General features: G+C 38.8%; 4 protein-coding genes across 4 annotated transcripts; 1 reads left to right on the top strand and 3 right to left on the bottom strand.

Moving 5' to 3' along the window:
- Positions 1-16: 16 nt before the first annotated feature.
- LOC149382593 (phenylacetaldehyde reductase-like) lies at positions 17-1868 on the bottom strand. Its single transcript, XM_089601940.1, has 6 exons — positions 1642-1868; positions 1251-1420; positions 980-1171; positions 733-895; positions 471-657; positions 17-376 (listed from the first exon to the last, which is right to left on the bottom strand). The coding sequence occupies exons 1-6, from the start codon at positions 1790-1792 to the stop codon at positions 235-237; spliced, it is 1005 nt and encodes a 334-aa protein (XP_089458066.1). The 5' UTR covers positions 1793-1868; the 3' UTR covers positions 17-234.
- Positions 1869-3180: 1312 nt separating this feature from the next.
- On the bottom strand, positions 3181-5621 carry LOC149382592 (phenylacetaldehyde reductase-like). Its single transcript, XM_089601773.1, has 6 exons — positions 5421-5621; positions 5052-5221; positions 4767-4958; positions 3859-4021; positions 3598-3784; positions 3181-3508 (listed from the first exon to the last, which is right to left on the bottom strand). Exons 1-6 carry the CDS (start codon positions 5566-5568, stop codon positions 3367-3369), a joined length of 1002 nt encoding a protein of 333 aa, XP_089457899.1. The 5' UTR covers positions 5569-5621; the 3' UTR covers positions 3181-3366.
- A 2586-nt stretch (positions 5622-8207) lies between these two features.
- LOC149382591 (uncharacterized) lies at positions 8208-9487 on the top strand. Its single transcript, XM_089601514.1, has 5 exons — positions 8208-8303; positions 8401-8661; positions 8761-8997; positions 9086-9241; positions 9344-9487. Exons 1-5 carry the CDS (start codon positions 8208-8210, stop codon positions 9485-9487), a joined length of 894 nt encoding a protein of 297 aa, XP_089457640.1.
- A 4535-nt stretch (positions 9488-14022) lies between these two features.
- Positions 14023-17394, bottom strand: LOC149382590 (uncharacterized). The gene is made up of 3 exons (XM_089601513.1): positions 14815-17394; positions 14336-14401; positions 14023-14082 (listed from the first exon to the last, which is right to left on the bottom strand). The coding sequence occupies exons 1-3, from the start codon at positions 17392-17394 to the stop codon at positions 14023-14025; spliced, it is 2706 nt and encodes a 901-aa protein (XP_089457639.1).
- Between the last annotated feature and the right edge of the window lie 287 nt (positions 17395-17681).

Raw genomic sequence — 17681 nt, 5'->3', positions numbered from 1 at the left:
GGAATGGAATGTCATGTTCTTGAAATCATACTCTCATGTCTAGTTCAAATTCAAAGGAAAAAACATTTCACACCATTTCACACCACAATTGACAGAAAAAAAAGGGTCCCATGACAGACATAACATGGTTAGATTATTTAGGGTACTTCTACTTAAAGGGGTTTCTTAATGATAAAGTTCCTATCAGCTTGATAGTCTGCTGATATTTGATGATGCAACTTGGTGGGTCACTAATCAGAAGCTGATGAGCTTCTTTTCCTTAAAGTTTTCGACAATTTCCTTGAGGCCGACTTCCATGGGAGTGAATTCAACGCCCAACTTCTTTGCCTTTTCCTTGGACACCTGATACATCGGCTCGAACTTCTCATCGACACACCTGCCGAATTGATTCCAAACCCGTGAACACGGAGGCTCTCAGTGCTATGAAAAGAAAAACATGAGAAAGAAAAAGCGAAAAAAAGAAAACTTGCTTCTCAGGAAGGCGTAAAGTAGGGAATGTATCGCGCAAAATAGCGACGATGTCAGAGTAGTGACAAACTCTCTCGACCAACAAATGACGTCCACTTGCCGATGGGACTTCGTACGCTAGAATGTGACCATTCGCGACATCCTTCACGTTGACCCATCCCAAAGTCAAATTCGGATACGTTTCAGCCCCTGCGAAATCGGAATCGACTCTCAGTATGAACTTCACTATATACAAGATAGTTAGTTAAAGCCGAAAAAGTTTACCAGTGAGTAGGCAGATTATTGCAGCGGCACTGGTATTGAGCTTCGGCTGCAAAAGAGGACCAATCACCATTCCCGGGTTGACCACAACCATATCGATCCCCTTCTCTTTCACAAACTTCCAAGCAGCTTCCTCGGCCAAAGTCTTTGAAACCACATACCATTGCTACAACAACAAGAACAAAAAAAAAAACCAGAAAAAAATTGAAAACATGTTCATAATTCTAAGTCCGAAACTTAACATTATTACCTTCACTGCCTTCAAAATATCGGCATTGGAAAACCAAGTCTCGTCAACGACGACTTCAGGGGTTAGAGGCTTTCCGTTGTAGGCAACGGCGGCGATTGAAGATGTCAAAACTACCCTTTTGACTGACGTGGCCTTCGCACACGAGCTCAGCACATTCAACGTTCCCTTTACTGCCGGCTCAATCAGCTCAACCTGCCAAACAATCAATGTCACTCTGACTCGTACACAACAGTTATTCACAGAAGTGAAAAAAAAAGAGTAAATAAATAACCTCGGGGTCGTTGGTGTTGGTAAAAAACGGGGACGCAGTGTGAAACACGCCGTCGCAGCCTTCGATTGCGGCGTCGAAGGAACCTTCTTCGAGCAAGTCCGCCTTGTAAAATTGAAGCCTTTCCTTGGCCCCATCAAGCGACGTCAAATGGTCAACCTTTTTCGGATCGTCTACAAAGAAATGTACTTTGTATTATCAGCTTTAATACAACTCGTTCCATTCCAAAATGACAATGACAATATGGTTTTTTCTTTTTATGTTATTATTATAAAGAAAGCTGTTCAATCAAAGTCACTGGTCCTTCTCACTCACTGGTGTAATAAAACGACGTGCACATAATACATAACAAAACCGTCAAAAACACAAACTATTCAGAGAGAGAGAGACTGACTGGGGTCGCGAACAGTGGCTCTTACGGTGTAGCCTCGCTGAAGAAGATGCTTGACGAGCCACGACGCTACGAAACCGGACGCGCCGGTCACGCAAACCAGCTTTCCGGTCTCCGGTTGTACATCAACACCATTATCACCGACTTTGCTCATTCTTGTTTACTTTTCTTGGCTCTCCTAAACTCTCTGTATGTAATGGAATGTACGTCCACTTCTTCTTCTTCGGTTTCTACTAGTAATCGTTTCACCGTCCAACATGGGGCCCACCCACGTGGCAATTAAAGCGGACACGTCGGCTCATCAATGCCCAAAAAAAACCGATATGTAGCTGAAAGCTACCCCACATTTATTATTTACAGGTCATGCATCGACTTTATGGTTTCTTTTTTGGTGAAATTATAACAGTTGGTTGGGATGTTATAAATAACATAAAGATGTTTGTTGGATCGGATAAAAAAAAATATTGACTAGAGGGGTCAACTCATTTAGTATAGGATCCAAACCATGATATAATATCAAGAGATTGGTTCGTAAAAAAAAAAATAATAATAATGCGACGAACGGACAAAAAATTATACAGAGGTAGTAAGATCATACGAGTCCCCATAAAAGATCCATTTTTCTATTATCTATTTTCAAAGGTCTTATTTTTTTTCAATCACAAGAAGCCTACAATGTCAAAATTGTTTAGTTATCTTTCGAAAAGATCTTATTAGATGTCTTTCAAACACTGTTTCAACTCGGATCATTCAAACACACACACACACATTGAACACAGTCGATTTATTGACGAGGTTCGGCAATTTGTCTATGTGCCTGCGAACTCCTCGCTTGGAGTCATGATTTGCGCTATGAACCAAGTATATATTTACACCCTCAAGTCTATCGTTGATCACTCACAAACTGAGTGTCAAAATCTTACCAAGAACAATCTTCATTAAGCTAAGACTACCGGAGAAATATACCTTCGTTCTCTCAATAGTAATTGAGCTATGGGATTTAACCTGTAAGATTTTGGTCAATAAATTAGGTTTTTAAATTATTCATTTTGTAGCAACTTGGTCCTTTAAAAAGAATCAATGGAATAGATAGCCTACAAAACTTTAAACATATTTACCAAATTTTTGTTTGTTATAGTACGATTGTATTGTATTGATACTCTAATAATTATAAACAGGTTATTTTACGTTCCTAAACATGTTATAAGTCCTTTAAGGATCAGATTTCATTCATTACAAAAATTAGATGAAGGACTAAAATGTTACAAAATCAATACTTTGAAGACCCTATTGTCATAAAATTAATAATTAAGCATAAAAAGCATAATAATCGACAAACTATTTGTGTGAAGAACGACAAAATGAGCATTTACTTAAATGCCTAGAGTTGTACTCATCTTTAACCCATCATTTTCGCCACACAGATAAACGGGGAGGGATTCATGGTGCATTGTCAAATATGTCTAAAATCTTGGTACTAATAAGTTTGCCTATTTATTGACGTGATTCGGCAACTCGATTTGATGAACTTAATGCGCAACGTCAAAGATTTATGTCACTCTTCTTAAAATCATACTCAATTCTAGATCAAATGGTCATGTGACAAACATTAACTGAAAAGAGTACTCTACTTGAAAGAGTTTCTTAACTAACAAGGTTCTTCATATCATAACAGCTTCATGGTTTGTTGATATTTTGACAAGACAACTTCATGGTGGGTCCCACTACTCAGAGGCTGGCAAACTTCTTCTCCTTCAAGCTTTCCACAGTTTCCTTGAGGCTGACTTCAATGGGAGTGTATTCAAGACCCAATTTCTTCGCCTTTTCCTTGGACACTTGATAAACCGGCACAAAGTTTTCGTCCACGCACCTGCCAAATCCAACCCAGACCCATGAACAAACAAAGAAACTAATTGCCACTAAAAAAAAAGTAAAAAGTGAGAAAGAAAAAAAAAATACTTCTGAGGAAGGCGTAGAGTAGGGTATAAGTCGCGTAAGATGGCAAGGACTTTGGAGTAGTGAAGAACTCTCTCGACCAAGCAATGGCGTCCACTCGCCGAAGGGACTTCATACGCTAGAATGTGAGCGTTCGCAACGTCCTTCACGTTGACCCATCCCAAAGTCAGATTCGGATACGTTTCAGCCCCTGCAAAAATCCAAATAAACTCAGTGCATGAGATTCGTTGTACCAAATTTAGTGATCAAAGTGGAAAAAATTACCGTTGATTAGGCCCAATATTGCAGCGGCGCTGGTGTTCAGAGTCGGCTGCAAAAGCGGACCGATCACCATCGCCGGGTTGATCACAACCATGTCGATGCCCTTCTCTTTCACAAACTCCCAAGCAGCTTCCTCGGCCAGAGTCTTTGAAACCACATACCATTGCTACAACCAAATGAGAGAACTCAATTATGTTTTTGTCAATAAACAAACACGGTTCACTTCCGAAACAACAAAGAATATGAAAAAGTTTGTGAGCTTATGTCTCAAAATCAATCGATACTGAGAGGTGTAACTCATGATTATATTTTGGACCCAATCCCAGCCAAGCACTTGTATTAGGTTAGTTATAGGGCTCTGAAACCATGTCAAGTGTTGAGTCACTTAAATTAACCCGGGAGTCAATTTGGTACCGAAAGTCGTTGTAAACTAACTACAGTTAGTAGTTGAGTCTGTAACAAACTATATAGGCATATATTTGATTAGACTGTAGAGTTGGTTAGTTACTCTGGATAATCAAAGAAAGAAAGAACGTTTGAGCGAGAGAGAATGTGAGATTGGGAAATTTATCCCGGGGAAGTTCTTCACGCTGTTTGCGTTCTAGTTCTTTGTAAGGATTCAATACTCGGCTTGTGAGTGACCGAAGCAGAGGAAGAGACTGTCACAGCGCATCCGAATCCCTTCAGGCAGTTCAGGGGATTAGACATAGTTTTTCCGAACCTCATAAACAAATTCTTAGTGCTCTGATTGTGCTTGTGATTTGTTCTGTGTGTATTAATGCAAGTGTGTTTGTATTGCAGGTTGGATTTCCTAACATCAAGTAAAACTCGTAATCTTATATATTTTGTCAATTACTCTAAATCTCTTTGCGACACGGAATCCTTAACACAGAGGAAGAAGAACACAATACCTTCAATCCCTTGCAAATATTAGAATCGGAAAACCAGGTCTCGTCAACGACCACTTCAGGAGTCCGAGGCTTTCCGTTGTAGGCAACGGCGGCGATAGAAGATGTCAAAACTACCCTTTTGACTGACGTGGCCTTCGCACACGAGCTCAGCACATTCAGCGTTCCCTTCACCGCCGGAGCAATCAGCTCAGCCTGCCAATTCCCAATCAATCAAAACCCGAAGACTCTACTCTCACTCTCGTATCTTGATCTTTCTATGGAAGTGAAAAAAAAGACTAGAATAACCTCGGGATCGGTGACATTGTGGAAGAACGGAGACGCGGTGTGAAAGACTCCGTCGCAGCCTTCGATTGCGGCGTCGAAGGAGCCTTGTTCGAGCAAGTCCGCCTTGAAGAGATGAAGCCTTTCTTTAGCCCCATCAAGCGACGTCAAATGCTCAACCTTCTTCGGATTATCTACGCCCAAAACTATACTTGTTAGCTCTCAAACACTTCCGTTTCATTCCAAAATCACACTATATGGATTTGAATCTTTACTTTTGAAAATCCATACACGCAAAATCACTATTTCCGACGTACTGATACAACAAGCGGCTATATAACAATGAGGAAATAGAGTCGAAAACACGATCAATTTAGAGAGAGAGAGACTGACTTGGATCGCGAACAGAGGCTCTTACGGTGTAGCCTCGTTCGAGAAGATATTTGACGATCCACGACGCTATGTAACCGGACGCGCCGGTCACGCACACCAGCTTCCCGGTCGCCGGTTGAGCCGCAACTCCGTCGCCAACAATGCTCATCTTTTTTTTTTTTTTTTTTCTTTTTTCTTGTTGTCTCTCTGATTCAGGGAATGTATGTCTCTTCTGTATTTAGTAGTCATTTTCATTTTTCACTCAGCGTCTAACGATCCACGTGTCGTTGAAAGCGGACACGTCGTCTCGTCTGGTCAATGCCTACCAAACATATATATTTTTTTTAGACAAAAGACGGCTTATTGTGGAAAATTGCTGATTATGGCTAACTTTCACATCGCTCTTTTATAATAGCTCATTCATGACATAATAGATATATAAAGGGAAATTATAAACCACTACACGAAGTTGTAACAGTTGGGTCATAAATGTATCATTACTTTTCTATTACTTTATAAATGTATTAAACCTACGGAAACATACTAAAATTAATAGGTTTTTGTTTTTGCATGGATGAAATTAATAGATATATATATATATATATATATATATTAAGATTATAAATGATAAATTTTCCTAAAACATCTCTTTTTATCTATTATCTGTTTTCAAAAAATAGACTCCATAACACTCCCAAAATAAAATTAAAAAAAATACACATTTATATATCCATAAATTCAATACTAGACTTATGTATCTCATTTTTCACCAATATATTACATACCCTTCGCCTTCAGTCCTTAATAAATATCATTATAATTAATAATACAATTCGAATAGTTGTTTCTCAACGTTCGGTGTCACTTATTGTCAGTTGATGTCGCTTCTTATTGTCATTTTTCACGTCGTTTTTTTCAATTGTCGTTTGAGATAGGCATTTATTTTCTCAATAGCGTGTTCATTGTAGAACAAAACTAGGAATGTCTCTCTGTGTTTGTTTTTGGGCTTTTACTGCGTAACGTACGAATAGGAACATTTATTTTGCAAGTGTTTTTTTTATCTCTTAAAATAATTCGACGATATAAAAAAGAGTGATTATATAAAAACAATATCTACCGTTCACACAATGTTACACGTATTAATACATCTGAGTTCCACGTTACACAGCCACGTATTAATACATCACGTATAAATACGTCTCAACATGTTACACGTGTACACAGTCTCTCTCTCTCTCTTAAACCATCGTTATTCGTTACCAGTTACCTAAACAAAAACAACTCAAGAACAAGAAGCTAAATGGAGTAAATAGAGTAAGCCCAAACAAGAAGATGAAGAAAAACAAGATTATCCGTACAAGTATTACAATGAAAACGATCGTCGTTTTCAAAAACCCAAACCAGACTAGCTCACGGACCTCGTCTACGACCCGGTGTCGTTTCTCTTCTCACCAGTCCTACCGCAAAGCCGAACAAACCGCGGAGTCCATACACTCAGCGATAATCAGAGCTCCGTCGGATTGTCGTTTTGGGTTTGGCTGTCGTTTTTGTGAGGATGTTGGTTGATTATTGCGCGGGAAAGTAAAAGAAAAAAAAAAAGAAATGTGTGTAAGATTGTGGGTCCCACATATATCTCTTACGCGCACTTCTTCTCTTTCCCCCCAAACTCAAACTCATTTTGTTGTTGTTGCAGAGAGAGAGAGAGAGAGAGAGAGAGAGAGAGAGAGAGAGAACAATACACTGTTTTTGTCCGATGACTGAGACCCATGGACGTCGTCGGCGAAGACTCTGTCGCCGTCTCCGCCACGTCATCGCATTACTCCGACCTCCCAAACCTCCATCTCCACCACATTTCTCAGAGTGAGGTTTGATCGGATAATCTTTTTTTTTATATGTATATAGATAAGACGATTCGTTTTATATATTATTTATTTGAGACGAAATATCGACCAGCTTACATTTTCTTGAATCCGATTCTTGAAAATCCAAATTAAAATTAAATTATCGTATATATATATAATGGACTTTAAGTAAGGGAGTTAGGAGTTAATTTATTGAGCCCTAATTTCTGCGACGAACTTTGTTGGAGTCTTGCATCCCTCTGCGACGGCCGTTGTTAAACTCCGACGATCCCAAGCCCTATTTTCCGATTTCGAATACCTCGGTAACTATTTCTCTCACTTTTCTATTCAGTCATCACAGTCGATCACAAAAACAACTTCCACATTGTATTATTATCTGTTTACCTTATTCGTGGTTAATTCTATTTAGGGATTTAACTTAGTTTGTTGATGAATAGTTACTAGGGTGACTAGAGCTCCACTGAATCGATTTGATCGAGTACTCAAAAAATGTCGAAGAGGAAGCGGGACCCACCAGAACCACCCAAGTATCGTCCCAGCAAGTTGGACGTGATCAACAAGCTTCTCATCCCCAAAACTCAAGGCCTCGCCGTCGCCGACGAAGGAGAGAAGATCTTCGAACAGAATATCTACGCCACGGCGCCGGAATCGCTCAACTGTGAGTTGCACGCTCTCTTTCTCGATCGATCTCTCTACTGATAATTAATTTCCTGATATATAGCTAGGGCTTACGAGTATAGTCATGTACTTGTTGGCAGGGAATCCGATCCCGGGGCTGTACGACAACGAGCGGTACTATTTTGTGAAGAGGACTCCATTGTCTCTGGACCTCGAAGACCCGAAGAAGGCGCGGCGGACTGTGGAGTCCGAGGAAGGCTATTGGCGAAAGTCAAACTGCAAGGAAATCAAAAACGACGAAGGCACTATCATCGGATGGGACAGCTTGATGAACTTCTGGGCCTACACCGACTCGGAAAAGACGCGCAAAAACAGCTTCAAGACTCACTTCCTTATGCACGAATTCTCTCTCGACAAGGCCAGCGTGAGTGTTCCTTTCAATATATGATTTGTTATATATTTGTTTCACAATCCATACATATAGTTATTTAATTAACTACTCTGCCCGTTTGTGCTTACAGTTTCGAGAGTGGGTAGTTTGCAAAGTGTACAAATTGCGGAACAATGAGGCGTACCATCCCAACGCCGTTCAACAACAACAACCGATGATTCCACTTGCACCGCCCGAAGCGATTCAACCCAACGAGGATCAACGTGAACTCGTCCCATACGATCAATTTAGCGATGACGAACGTACCATGATCTCCGTAGACATCATCGAGAGTGTTCTAGGCTTCCCACTTTATCCTCAACTCGAAGACTACGAGTCTAATACGACTACTGTGAGTCCATAATCTCCTTAATTAATATATCTTCCTTTTATGTACTCATAGTTGCTCATTTTATTTATTTATTTAGTTGTGTGGTTTATTGTTTTTCAGGTGAACATTAATGAGAATGAAGAGTACTATGTTGAGGGTCAGCAACAAGAAGCAAGTTTGGTGTCTCAATGTGAAGATATTGATCAATGCACGGTTCTACTTCCACCTCCCGAAGCGAATCAATGCGAATTCTTGGCATACGATAAATTTAGCGACGGCGAGGAAGACATCATCGAAAGCGTTTTAGGCGGCCCATTTTATCCTCAACCTGAAGACTATGAGTCTATGATTACTACTGTGAGTCGACAATATATAATCTCCTTAATATACTATCATAGTTGTGTTTTATGGTTTATAATATTTATTAATCGTTTGTGAGTTGCAGATTGATGAAGCAAGTGTGGTGTGTCAAGGCGAAGATCAAATCATAGTTCCGTTTCCATCGAATCAATGCGGAGAGGCACACGATCTCAATTCAGGGCCAGTGATGAGCCAATATCAGCCTCAGCCTGAATATGAAGAGTCTATTGGTTCTACTACGGTGAGCCAACAAACTCCTTATCTTCTAATAACCATAGCCGTGTTCCCTTTTTTTTATTTATATATTTTTTACTAAATTTTAGTGTGGCTTATTGTTTTCAAGATGGACTTAGAGGAGTATCAACAACGAGATTTTGAAGAAGCAAGAGTGGACTCTCAAACTTCTTTGCACGACGACGATTGGTTGGCCACGTATCTCAACTTTTCCCAGTCAGAGGATCCAATACCGCCTGAATTTTTTTATTAGAGATAATTATTACTCTAATTAAGTCTACGTACAAATGTTACGTTACGTTGTATGCATGGACATATAGTAGTAGACATTTTATACTATAGAAACAAAGAAAGTCATTTATTTCTATTTATGCAATGCACATATTTCTTCTTATTTGTTATTTGTATGTATTAGCTAGGCTGACTTAAGCAAATATGATACGTTGATATCTATCTATTATCGGCATGTTGTAAACCTTTGAGAAATATTGTGGTTGCAATTTGAAATGGTACAAATGATATGTAATTCCGTGGCCCATTACCTGACTAAATTTGGCTCCTCGATCTAGTCTGCATCTTTTGTTTTTTTTTTGTTTTTTTTTTTTTGTTTTTTTTTTTTTTTGTTTTTTTGAGGGAGACCTAGTCTGGAAACTGTTCCGCCGATTGCTGAAGGACCACTCTTGAGTCTTGACCGTTATGTAGATTAATTAAATCTAAGTTCTGCTGTGTTTTTTTTTTAAATCTGCTCTTGCTCACAAGTATTTTTTTTTTCTCTCCCTCTCACTTTCTCCTAGTTTTTTTTTTATTTTACTTCTATATATTTTGTACGAAAATATAAATAATCTGTCACAAATAAAATATATTAATCACATATAGTATAAGTGACCACGTTTTGTTTTCTCTCGTATTTATATATTGACACGTATCATCGCTATTCGTGGATCAAGATTACTTAGAATCTGTTGTTTAGTATTAGTAATTAAGAAAGGTGTGTCCAATTATACTGGAGTTTTTTTTTTTTTTTTTTTTTTTTTTTTTTTTTTTGCCTTTTTGTATGCTCATTCAAACAATATTGACTATAAAAAACTTTGCATTATCAATCAAAACTAAAATATTGACGATCTTTTAGTAAATGGACGACAGAGAAATCTTTTCTTACTTTTTTACCATCATCCAATGAATCCCTTCCCTAACCTTTATTTGAACTTTTTTTTTTTCGTTTTTTCTTTTTTATTTGATTTTCACATCTTCTCTCAACTAAACTCATCTCTTCTCTTTCACGACCCATACTTCTCATAAGAAATCTCAAATGTGAAACTCTCCAGAATCTCGTGAGTACGTCAACGACTTAAACCAACTCCATCTCTTTTGTCGAGTTCATTTCATCGTCGAAAACTCTGAAACCTTAATCGGAGAAGTTGGGCATAACTCAAAACCTCTGTCTCTTCCTCTTGTTTGCGAGCCTTCGGTCAAGATCGAGGTCGAATAACTCTACGGAAAGCTTTGGTTTAGTTCTTCTAGTCATTCTGTGACGATTTTGTGCAATTTTGGTATACCAAGTTCCGATTTACCAAAGGGTTTTGTGATTTACCAAAATTGTGTTTTCTCAAATTTTGTGACTGCTTTTCCAAATTTATACCAAGTTTCGAGATTGGTTTTGTGACAGGTTTCGTGACATATGAGTCAAGAAATTTGGGAAATCAGTCACAAGCTTATCCATTCCATACTTGTGACAAATTTGTTTTTTTTTTATCGTGACTCAAGTGTCATGAAATCGACAAATTCGTGACATATATGTCACGAGATCATCGGATTCGTGATACATAGATCATGAAAACGATGATTTAGTTTTTAATTGTACAAAAGTTTTCACACGTAGGGCATGATAATAGATGTGTCAATTTTTTTAGTTTTGGTTGAAAATTGGTAAATGCCCATCAAATAAATAATAGAAATAATATTGTTGTCAATATCCTTCTTAAATATGAATTTTTTTAAAATTGAAACTGAAACAGTCTATATTCTAAGAAAAAGAGTCAAATAAAACTATATGCTGTGAAAAAATTGTAATAAAATGTTTTCTGTTTATATTTAGATTATTAAGTTTGAAAAATCGATACGCATGTAATTCTTCATAAAGAATTGTACTACGTACAGTAACTTCCATTCTCAACCAGAAAAAGGCCAAATTAAGTTCCAATATGCGTCAATCAGACAAGTTGAAATCATCCGATCTAGCTCATTATAAAATATAATTTCAAACATATATCGCTTTTCATTCTTAAGTCTTAACTAATAAATATATCATTATATATTATACTTTTTCTTATTCTTTACACTTTAATTTGACTTGTTTATTTTTCTTAGAGAATTGTTTTTTTAGTTGTTTTCATTTTATTCTAAATTAACAAAAAAAACATTACAAATAAAGATATGGAGTGGCATATTTGAAAATTATTACATATTCAGATAATTACGATTTCAAATGACGTATTAATTAGTGGAATTTGAGGATAAGCCCATTCCTATGCCAAGTTGACTATGGCATTTATAAAATATAGATGAATCTCAATCCAGGTGGATTTTGTATCTTTTCACAGAATATATTCGATCGTTTAATCCTTTCGGTTCGGAATAAGCACAGCTCAACCAACCATGATATTATAAATTCCCTCTCTTTTACCGTCCATTTCCATTACTCGAGCAAGTTCCGGAACTCTTCTCTTTCACATATGTAAAAAAAAACATAATTAATATACAAAAGCAAGCTTCTACGTCTTTTCCTTTTTCTTTTTTCTTTTTTTTTGGTAGTTTGATATTGCATTTTGTGTCCAACGGTAGTGAAATATTTTGTGTACGTATATGAAATGTCAAATATGAAATGAATATCGCTTTAACCATTGTCTCATAGCATAATGTGCGATGCCATTTCGACATATACAATAATTTTAAAATAAAATATAAAAAAAAAAAAAAAAACTTTTGCTTGAGTTTTGTACGCACCAATAATTCGAAGTTAAACTTTATCATGTCTACTTTTTTCTTGTTGCTTTTTTTTTCTTTTTTTTTTTTTCTCTTTTTCTCTATATTTTTTCTCTCTCTTCTATAATTATTATAAACATGATCTTCCTATTCAATGGCGGATTAAAATTGAAGTAAATCAGAACAGAGTAATTTACAAGCCTTTTGCTTTCAATGATATAAAGATCACACACCACAATTAAATCATTGACCAAAACTAAACTAGTAGTACGTATATATATAATTAATCTCTTTTTATATTCACATAAAAATATGTTAATCGCTATCAGTTTTGATGTGGCATTGATGCACATGTGTGTGGGACTAACTTATTTCTAATTCTTACTTCATCGATTGCCGATAACATAAATGTGGATGAACATCATTTCTCGTAGCGTAGGTAAATAATAGGCAAAACTTTCCTAATGATAACATTAATAAATCACGTAGGGTGGACAATGATAATAATACAGCATGTAAAATAATTAAATTATAGTTTGTTTATTTATCAAAAGATTTCATAAGATATATCGTCTCTTTATTAAAGTTTTTTAAAACATTTGATATTCTTTCTAGAGCTAAAATATTGTACGTCGTATGTATCTCATAGTCATAGATCATCAACACAATACTTCTATAACACTAACAAATCGCGACCGTATTATATGCATATATATTTCACTATGGAAGCAAAACTATTTAATATACACATCTTTATCTGTCCTAGAAAATGATAGCCACGATGAACAACAAAATACACACGCGGGTAAATATACAACCACCAACAGTGCTTGTACACATCCACATATAGATATATGTATATACTTTGGCGTGATTTCACATCAAAACCCACTGTATATACTACGAATCCACTATATATATATTGCAACCTCTCATACAAATTATTATTACCCATAAAAAAAAAAAAAGAAAAAAAAAGAAGAGAGAAACAGACACTATGGCCTATTCTCCATCACTTTTTCCCATGCCTCCCTTGACAATGAACAACAAAAATACCAAAAGCTTGATAATCAGAACAAACCCCAATAATTCAAAGATCATCAAATGCATATCATCATTGAAATTACGCGATCTGTGCGTATGTCACAGAATATGTTATGACGGATTCTGTGACAAACACCAAAATTCGAGTGATCAAAACAGAGAAAGCTGTAAGTGCGAAAAGATAAAGAACACAGAGATTGGTGACCCAGTTCGGCAATCCCTGCCTACGTCTGGGGGGCCTTAGCCCGGTGGAAAGCAATCTACTATGATAACGTGGTACAATAAGGTTTTACACTAAACGACTCCCTCGCTAGCTACCCAACCTACGTCTATCTTCTTCAACAGCAACTTAGGCTCCCCCTAAGCACGAGATCCCCTCGATTCCCACAGAAGCTCTCTCCCGAGACTTCTAACAGTGTTTCCCGATCAAAACAAAGGAAAAACCTAACCTTTTGCTTCTAATACAATCACCCGTATATAGGCAACAAAGCAGAGGTAACAGACACCTTAAGAGCTTGAACACAAGTCGTTCAATGCTCAGCTAAAACACTCAAAAAATTAATCTCTCAAACAAGTGTTTCCAAAGGGTCAAAGAGGTGTGTGGAAGGAGGACGCCTTATGTAGTCTCCGAAGCGAATTAGGGCGTGTGATTCTGTTGCTGGCACCAGGGATATCATATCTTCAGATCCCTGGAAAATCTCGCGAATATTTGATGATTCCGAGAATGTCGCAGAATATGTCGCAACAAAATCTGCGACAAAATCAAATATTCTCTGCCGCGTGAAGGCTCCACATCAGCAACAAATATCCTCCTTTTATGCGCTATTTTGCCAAATAAACATCGCCAATAAATGCAAAGTAGTTGCATCAACAATCTCCCCCTTTGGCGGTGTTTTAGGCAAAATCAATGCGAGGTTCAAGTGTAACTCGCGGGCGTGCCAAAATGACCATCAAAACCAACGCGAGGTTCAAGTGTAACTCGCGAACGTGCACGCTAAAAAAAGCTAGCTAAGACAAGCATCAGTACAGATTACACAAAATATAAGCGCAACATAGTTTCAACATATTCATGAACCTCGATTACTACTCCCCCTTTTTGCCTGAAGACATGCTTGATACGGGAGACAAGCAGAGCCAAAGTCTGAGACAAAAAGATACAACGCAGGGCAATCAACAAAAAGACATAAAGCTCATCACCTCCAAAAGTTGAGCCATAGTCAATACTCAGAACTCAGCAGAACCGATGAAAGACTCGTCTGCAGAATCAACAGCGGTTGAGATCGATGCAGAGGCGGTTCCAGCACGTGTAGGGGCAGCGGAAGTGGATGGTGGTGCTGGTGCCGATATTCCTCCTTATTTTCATTTTTTTTTTTCAAATTTTTTTTTTCCTTCTTTTTTTTCTTCTTTTTTTTTCTCTTTTTTTTTTTTTTTTTTTTTTTTTTTGGTAAGGGAAATAACTCACAAAGGTGATGACTCAAGATTCGATAACACATAGACCCAAGGCGGATCTAGGTGCTTCGAACACATGCGACCGGTTCTTACGCTCCACAATACCGTTTTGTTGGGGAGTGATTGGTGCCGAGAACTCGTGGGAGATGCAATGTCTTCATAGAATTCAGCCGAGGCGTTGTTCTCGAACTCACGACCATGATCGTTGCGTATTTGTATCACCTTGCCTATGTCACAAGCTTTCTCCTTTTGAAGGCAGAAGCAGAGAGCCTTGAAGACTTGGAACGTCTCTCCCAGGCTTTCAACCTGCATAGGACCCATGAGGTCCATATGGAGCAGATCCAGAACACGTGTCGTAGAAAGATGTTGTGACATATTGTGTGACATCTTGGTCTGTTTGCCTATCTGACAATCTCCAGAGATCTTTCCACCCTGGTACTTCAGTGCATGAATACCACAAATAGCTTCCTTCGAAATAACGTCATTCAGGCTGCGGTAGTTGAGATGTCCAAGACGCTTGTGCCATAAGTCCGTCTCCTCGAGTTTGGTCTTCAAACAGGTTTCTGGCAACACATCTAGAGGCACCCATAAGTAGCAATTATCGGAGGAGCGTTTACCTATCATAACATGATTGTTGGAGGCATTGGTCACATTGCACGTAGTCTTGTTGAAGTGGACATAGAGCTCGGCATCACACAATTGGCTGACGCTGATAAGATTGGCTTTAAGGTCTTGCACGTAGAGGACTTTGCCAAGAGGGGGCAAACCATCAACATTCAGTGTGCCTACACCGAGGATTTTCCCTTTGACCCCGTCACCAAAGGTAACATGGCGACTAGGACAAGTCTCGATATTCTTCAAAAGATCCTTTTGACCGGTCATATGGCGGGAGCAGCCACTATCAAAGTACCAATCTTCGGTCGTCATAGCTCTGAGTGAAGTGTAAGCGACATTGCATCGGATGTCTGGTTCACGAACTCTCCAAATCTTCTCAGGAGGGGCAACGGTCTTTTTCTGACTATGAGACTGCTTCTTCAAATCTTTCTGGAGTCGATAGCACCAAGGTCTGATGTGGCCAGGCTTTAGGCAGTAATGACAAACCCGACGTCGCCGATTGCGTCTTGTCACAGAAGATGTTTCAGCATATTCTGTGACATCAGCCTCCTCTGGTTTTTTGCTGCCTTTTACAAACGTGGTTATGGAACCAGGTTGTCGAGCATCATAACCAATGCCGTGATGATTTCCTGCATCTTTCCCCAAGCAAAGAATGTCATCAAGATTGGATGTTCCTGAATTGAGCATACGAATATTTCTTTTAAGAGCATTAAAATCAGAGAGAAGCTTATCTTGCTGTGTCTTTTTGGACTGAAGTGTTCGTTGGAGAGAGGCAACGGTTGAGGCAAGCACTTCTTTTTCCTTAGAGATGAAATTAACCTTTGTGCGAAGGCTTTCATTCAGCCGTACGACTTCGGTCCACCGACTAAACAGTTCACGATAGGCTTGTGAGACAGATTCCAATGAGATTTCAACATCACTCTCACTGGAAGAAGCATTGTCATAGAATTTGTCAGAGACATTTTCTGTGACATCCTGATGAGACTGAAGATCGGTCGCTTCCTGAGTGGTGAATGCAAGGAGGTTGTTGGGACTATCTTCATCATCTGACTCTTCATCACTCCAAGTAGTATTGTAGCTCTTATTGTTCTTCTTGAGTGTATTTGCACATTCTGCCTGTATGTGACCGAACCCTTCGCATTCTCTGCACTGTATCCCCTTGGATTTGCCTCTCTGGTCAAAAGATGTCTCAGCAGCCTTTGGTTTTCTCTGAGGATTTAGAGCCCGGTTGTTGTTATGGAATTTGTCTGGGGCAGATTCTGTGACATTCCCGCTTGAATTGTGGCTGAGCTTCTTCATGTACTTCCCAAACTTCCCGAAGTTCTTTGCCAGCAAGTCAATGCTTTTAGCCATATCATCATCGTCGGAGGGTGCAAGGTCTCCATGGACATCCGCTTTCAAGGCGATTCCCTTCATTTTGGGCTCCGGATCAATCGTCATCTCAAAGGTTCGGAGAGAACCCATGAGTTCTTCAAGTTTCATGCTTCTTATGTCTTTGGCCTCCTCAATAGCAGTGACTTTGTAGATGAATTGTTTGGGCAGCGATCGCAACACCTTCCTGACAAGTTTCTCCTCGGGAATTTTCTCGCCAAGGGCAAACGATTCATTAGCCAGATCACAAAGACGAGAATTGAACTCATTTATAGTTTCACTTTCTTCCATTCTGAGATTTTCAAACTTTGTGGTCAATAGTTGAAGTCTCGACATACGTACCGTATCGGTTCCTTCATGGTGGACTTGAAGGATTGTCCATGCGTCTTTGGCAACCTCGCAGGTGTGGATGAGTTTGAAAATGTTGGCGTCCACAGCGGAAAAGATGGCGTTGAGAGCTTTAGAGTTGGAGTTTGCAAGCCTCTCTTCAACGACGGACCAACGTTCTTCAGGCTTGAGAGTCGAGCTACCATCGGCTTCCTCAGTGGTCGGATGAGTCCATCCAGTGAGAATTGCTTTCCAAGCCTTTTCATCCAAGGACTTCAGAAACGCCTTCATACGCGCCCTCCAATAGGAGTAGTTACTGCCGTCAAGTAATGGAGGTCGGCTAATCGACGCACCTTCCTTCATGAAATCCATCTCGAATACCAGATCAGTAAACACCACGGATCACACTCAAGGTGATGAGTGAACCGCTCTGATACCAATTGAAATTACGCGATCTGTGCGTATGTCACAGAATATGTTATGACGGATTCTGTGACAAACACCAAAATTCGAGTGATCAAAACAGAGAAAGCTGTAAGTGCGAAAAGATAAAGAACACAGAGATTGGTGACCCAGTTCGGCAATCCCTGCCTACGTCTGGGGGGCCTTAGCCCGGTGGAAAGCAATCTACTATGATAACGTGGTACAATAAGGTTTTA

The sequence above is a fragment of the Urtica dioica genome, chromosome 11 (genome assembly GCF_054948205.1).
Source record: "Urtica dioica subsp. dioica isolate 48M chromosome 11, U.dioica_male_clone48M_v1_H2, whole genome shotgun sequence".
In the NCBI taxonomy this organism is placed as follows: domain Eukaryota; kingdom Viridiplantae; phylum Streptophyta; class Magnoliopsida; order Rosales; family Urticaceae; genus Urtica; species Urtica dioica.
The sequence above is the reverse complement of the archived record's forward strand: the minus strand, read 5'-3'. Positions and strand labels throughout refer to the sequence as shown.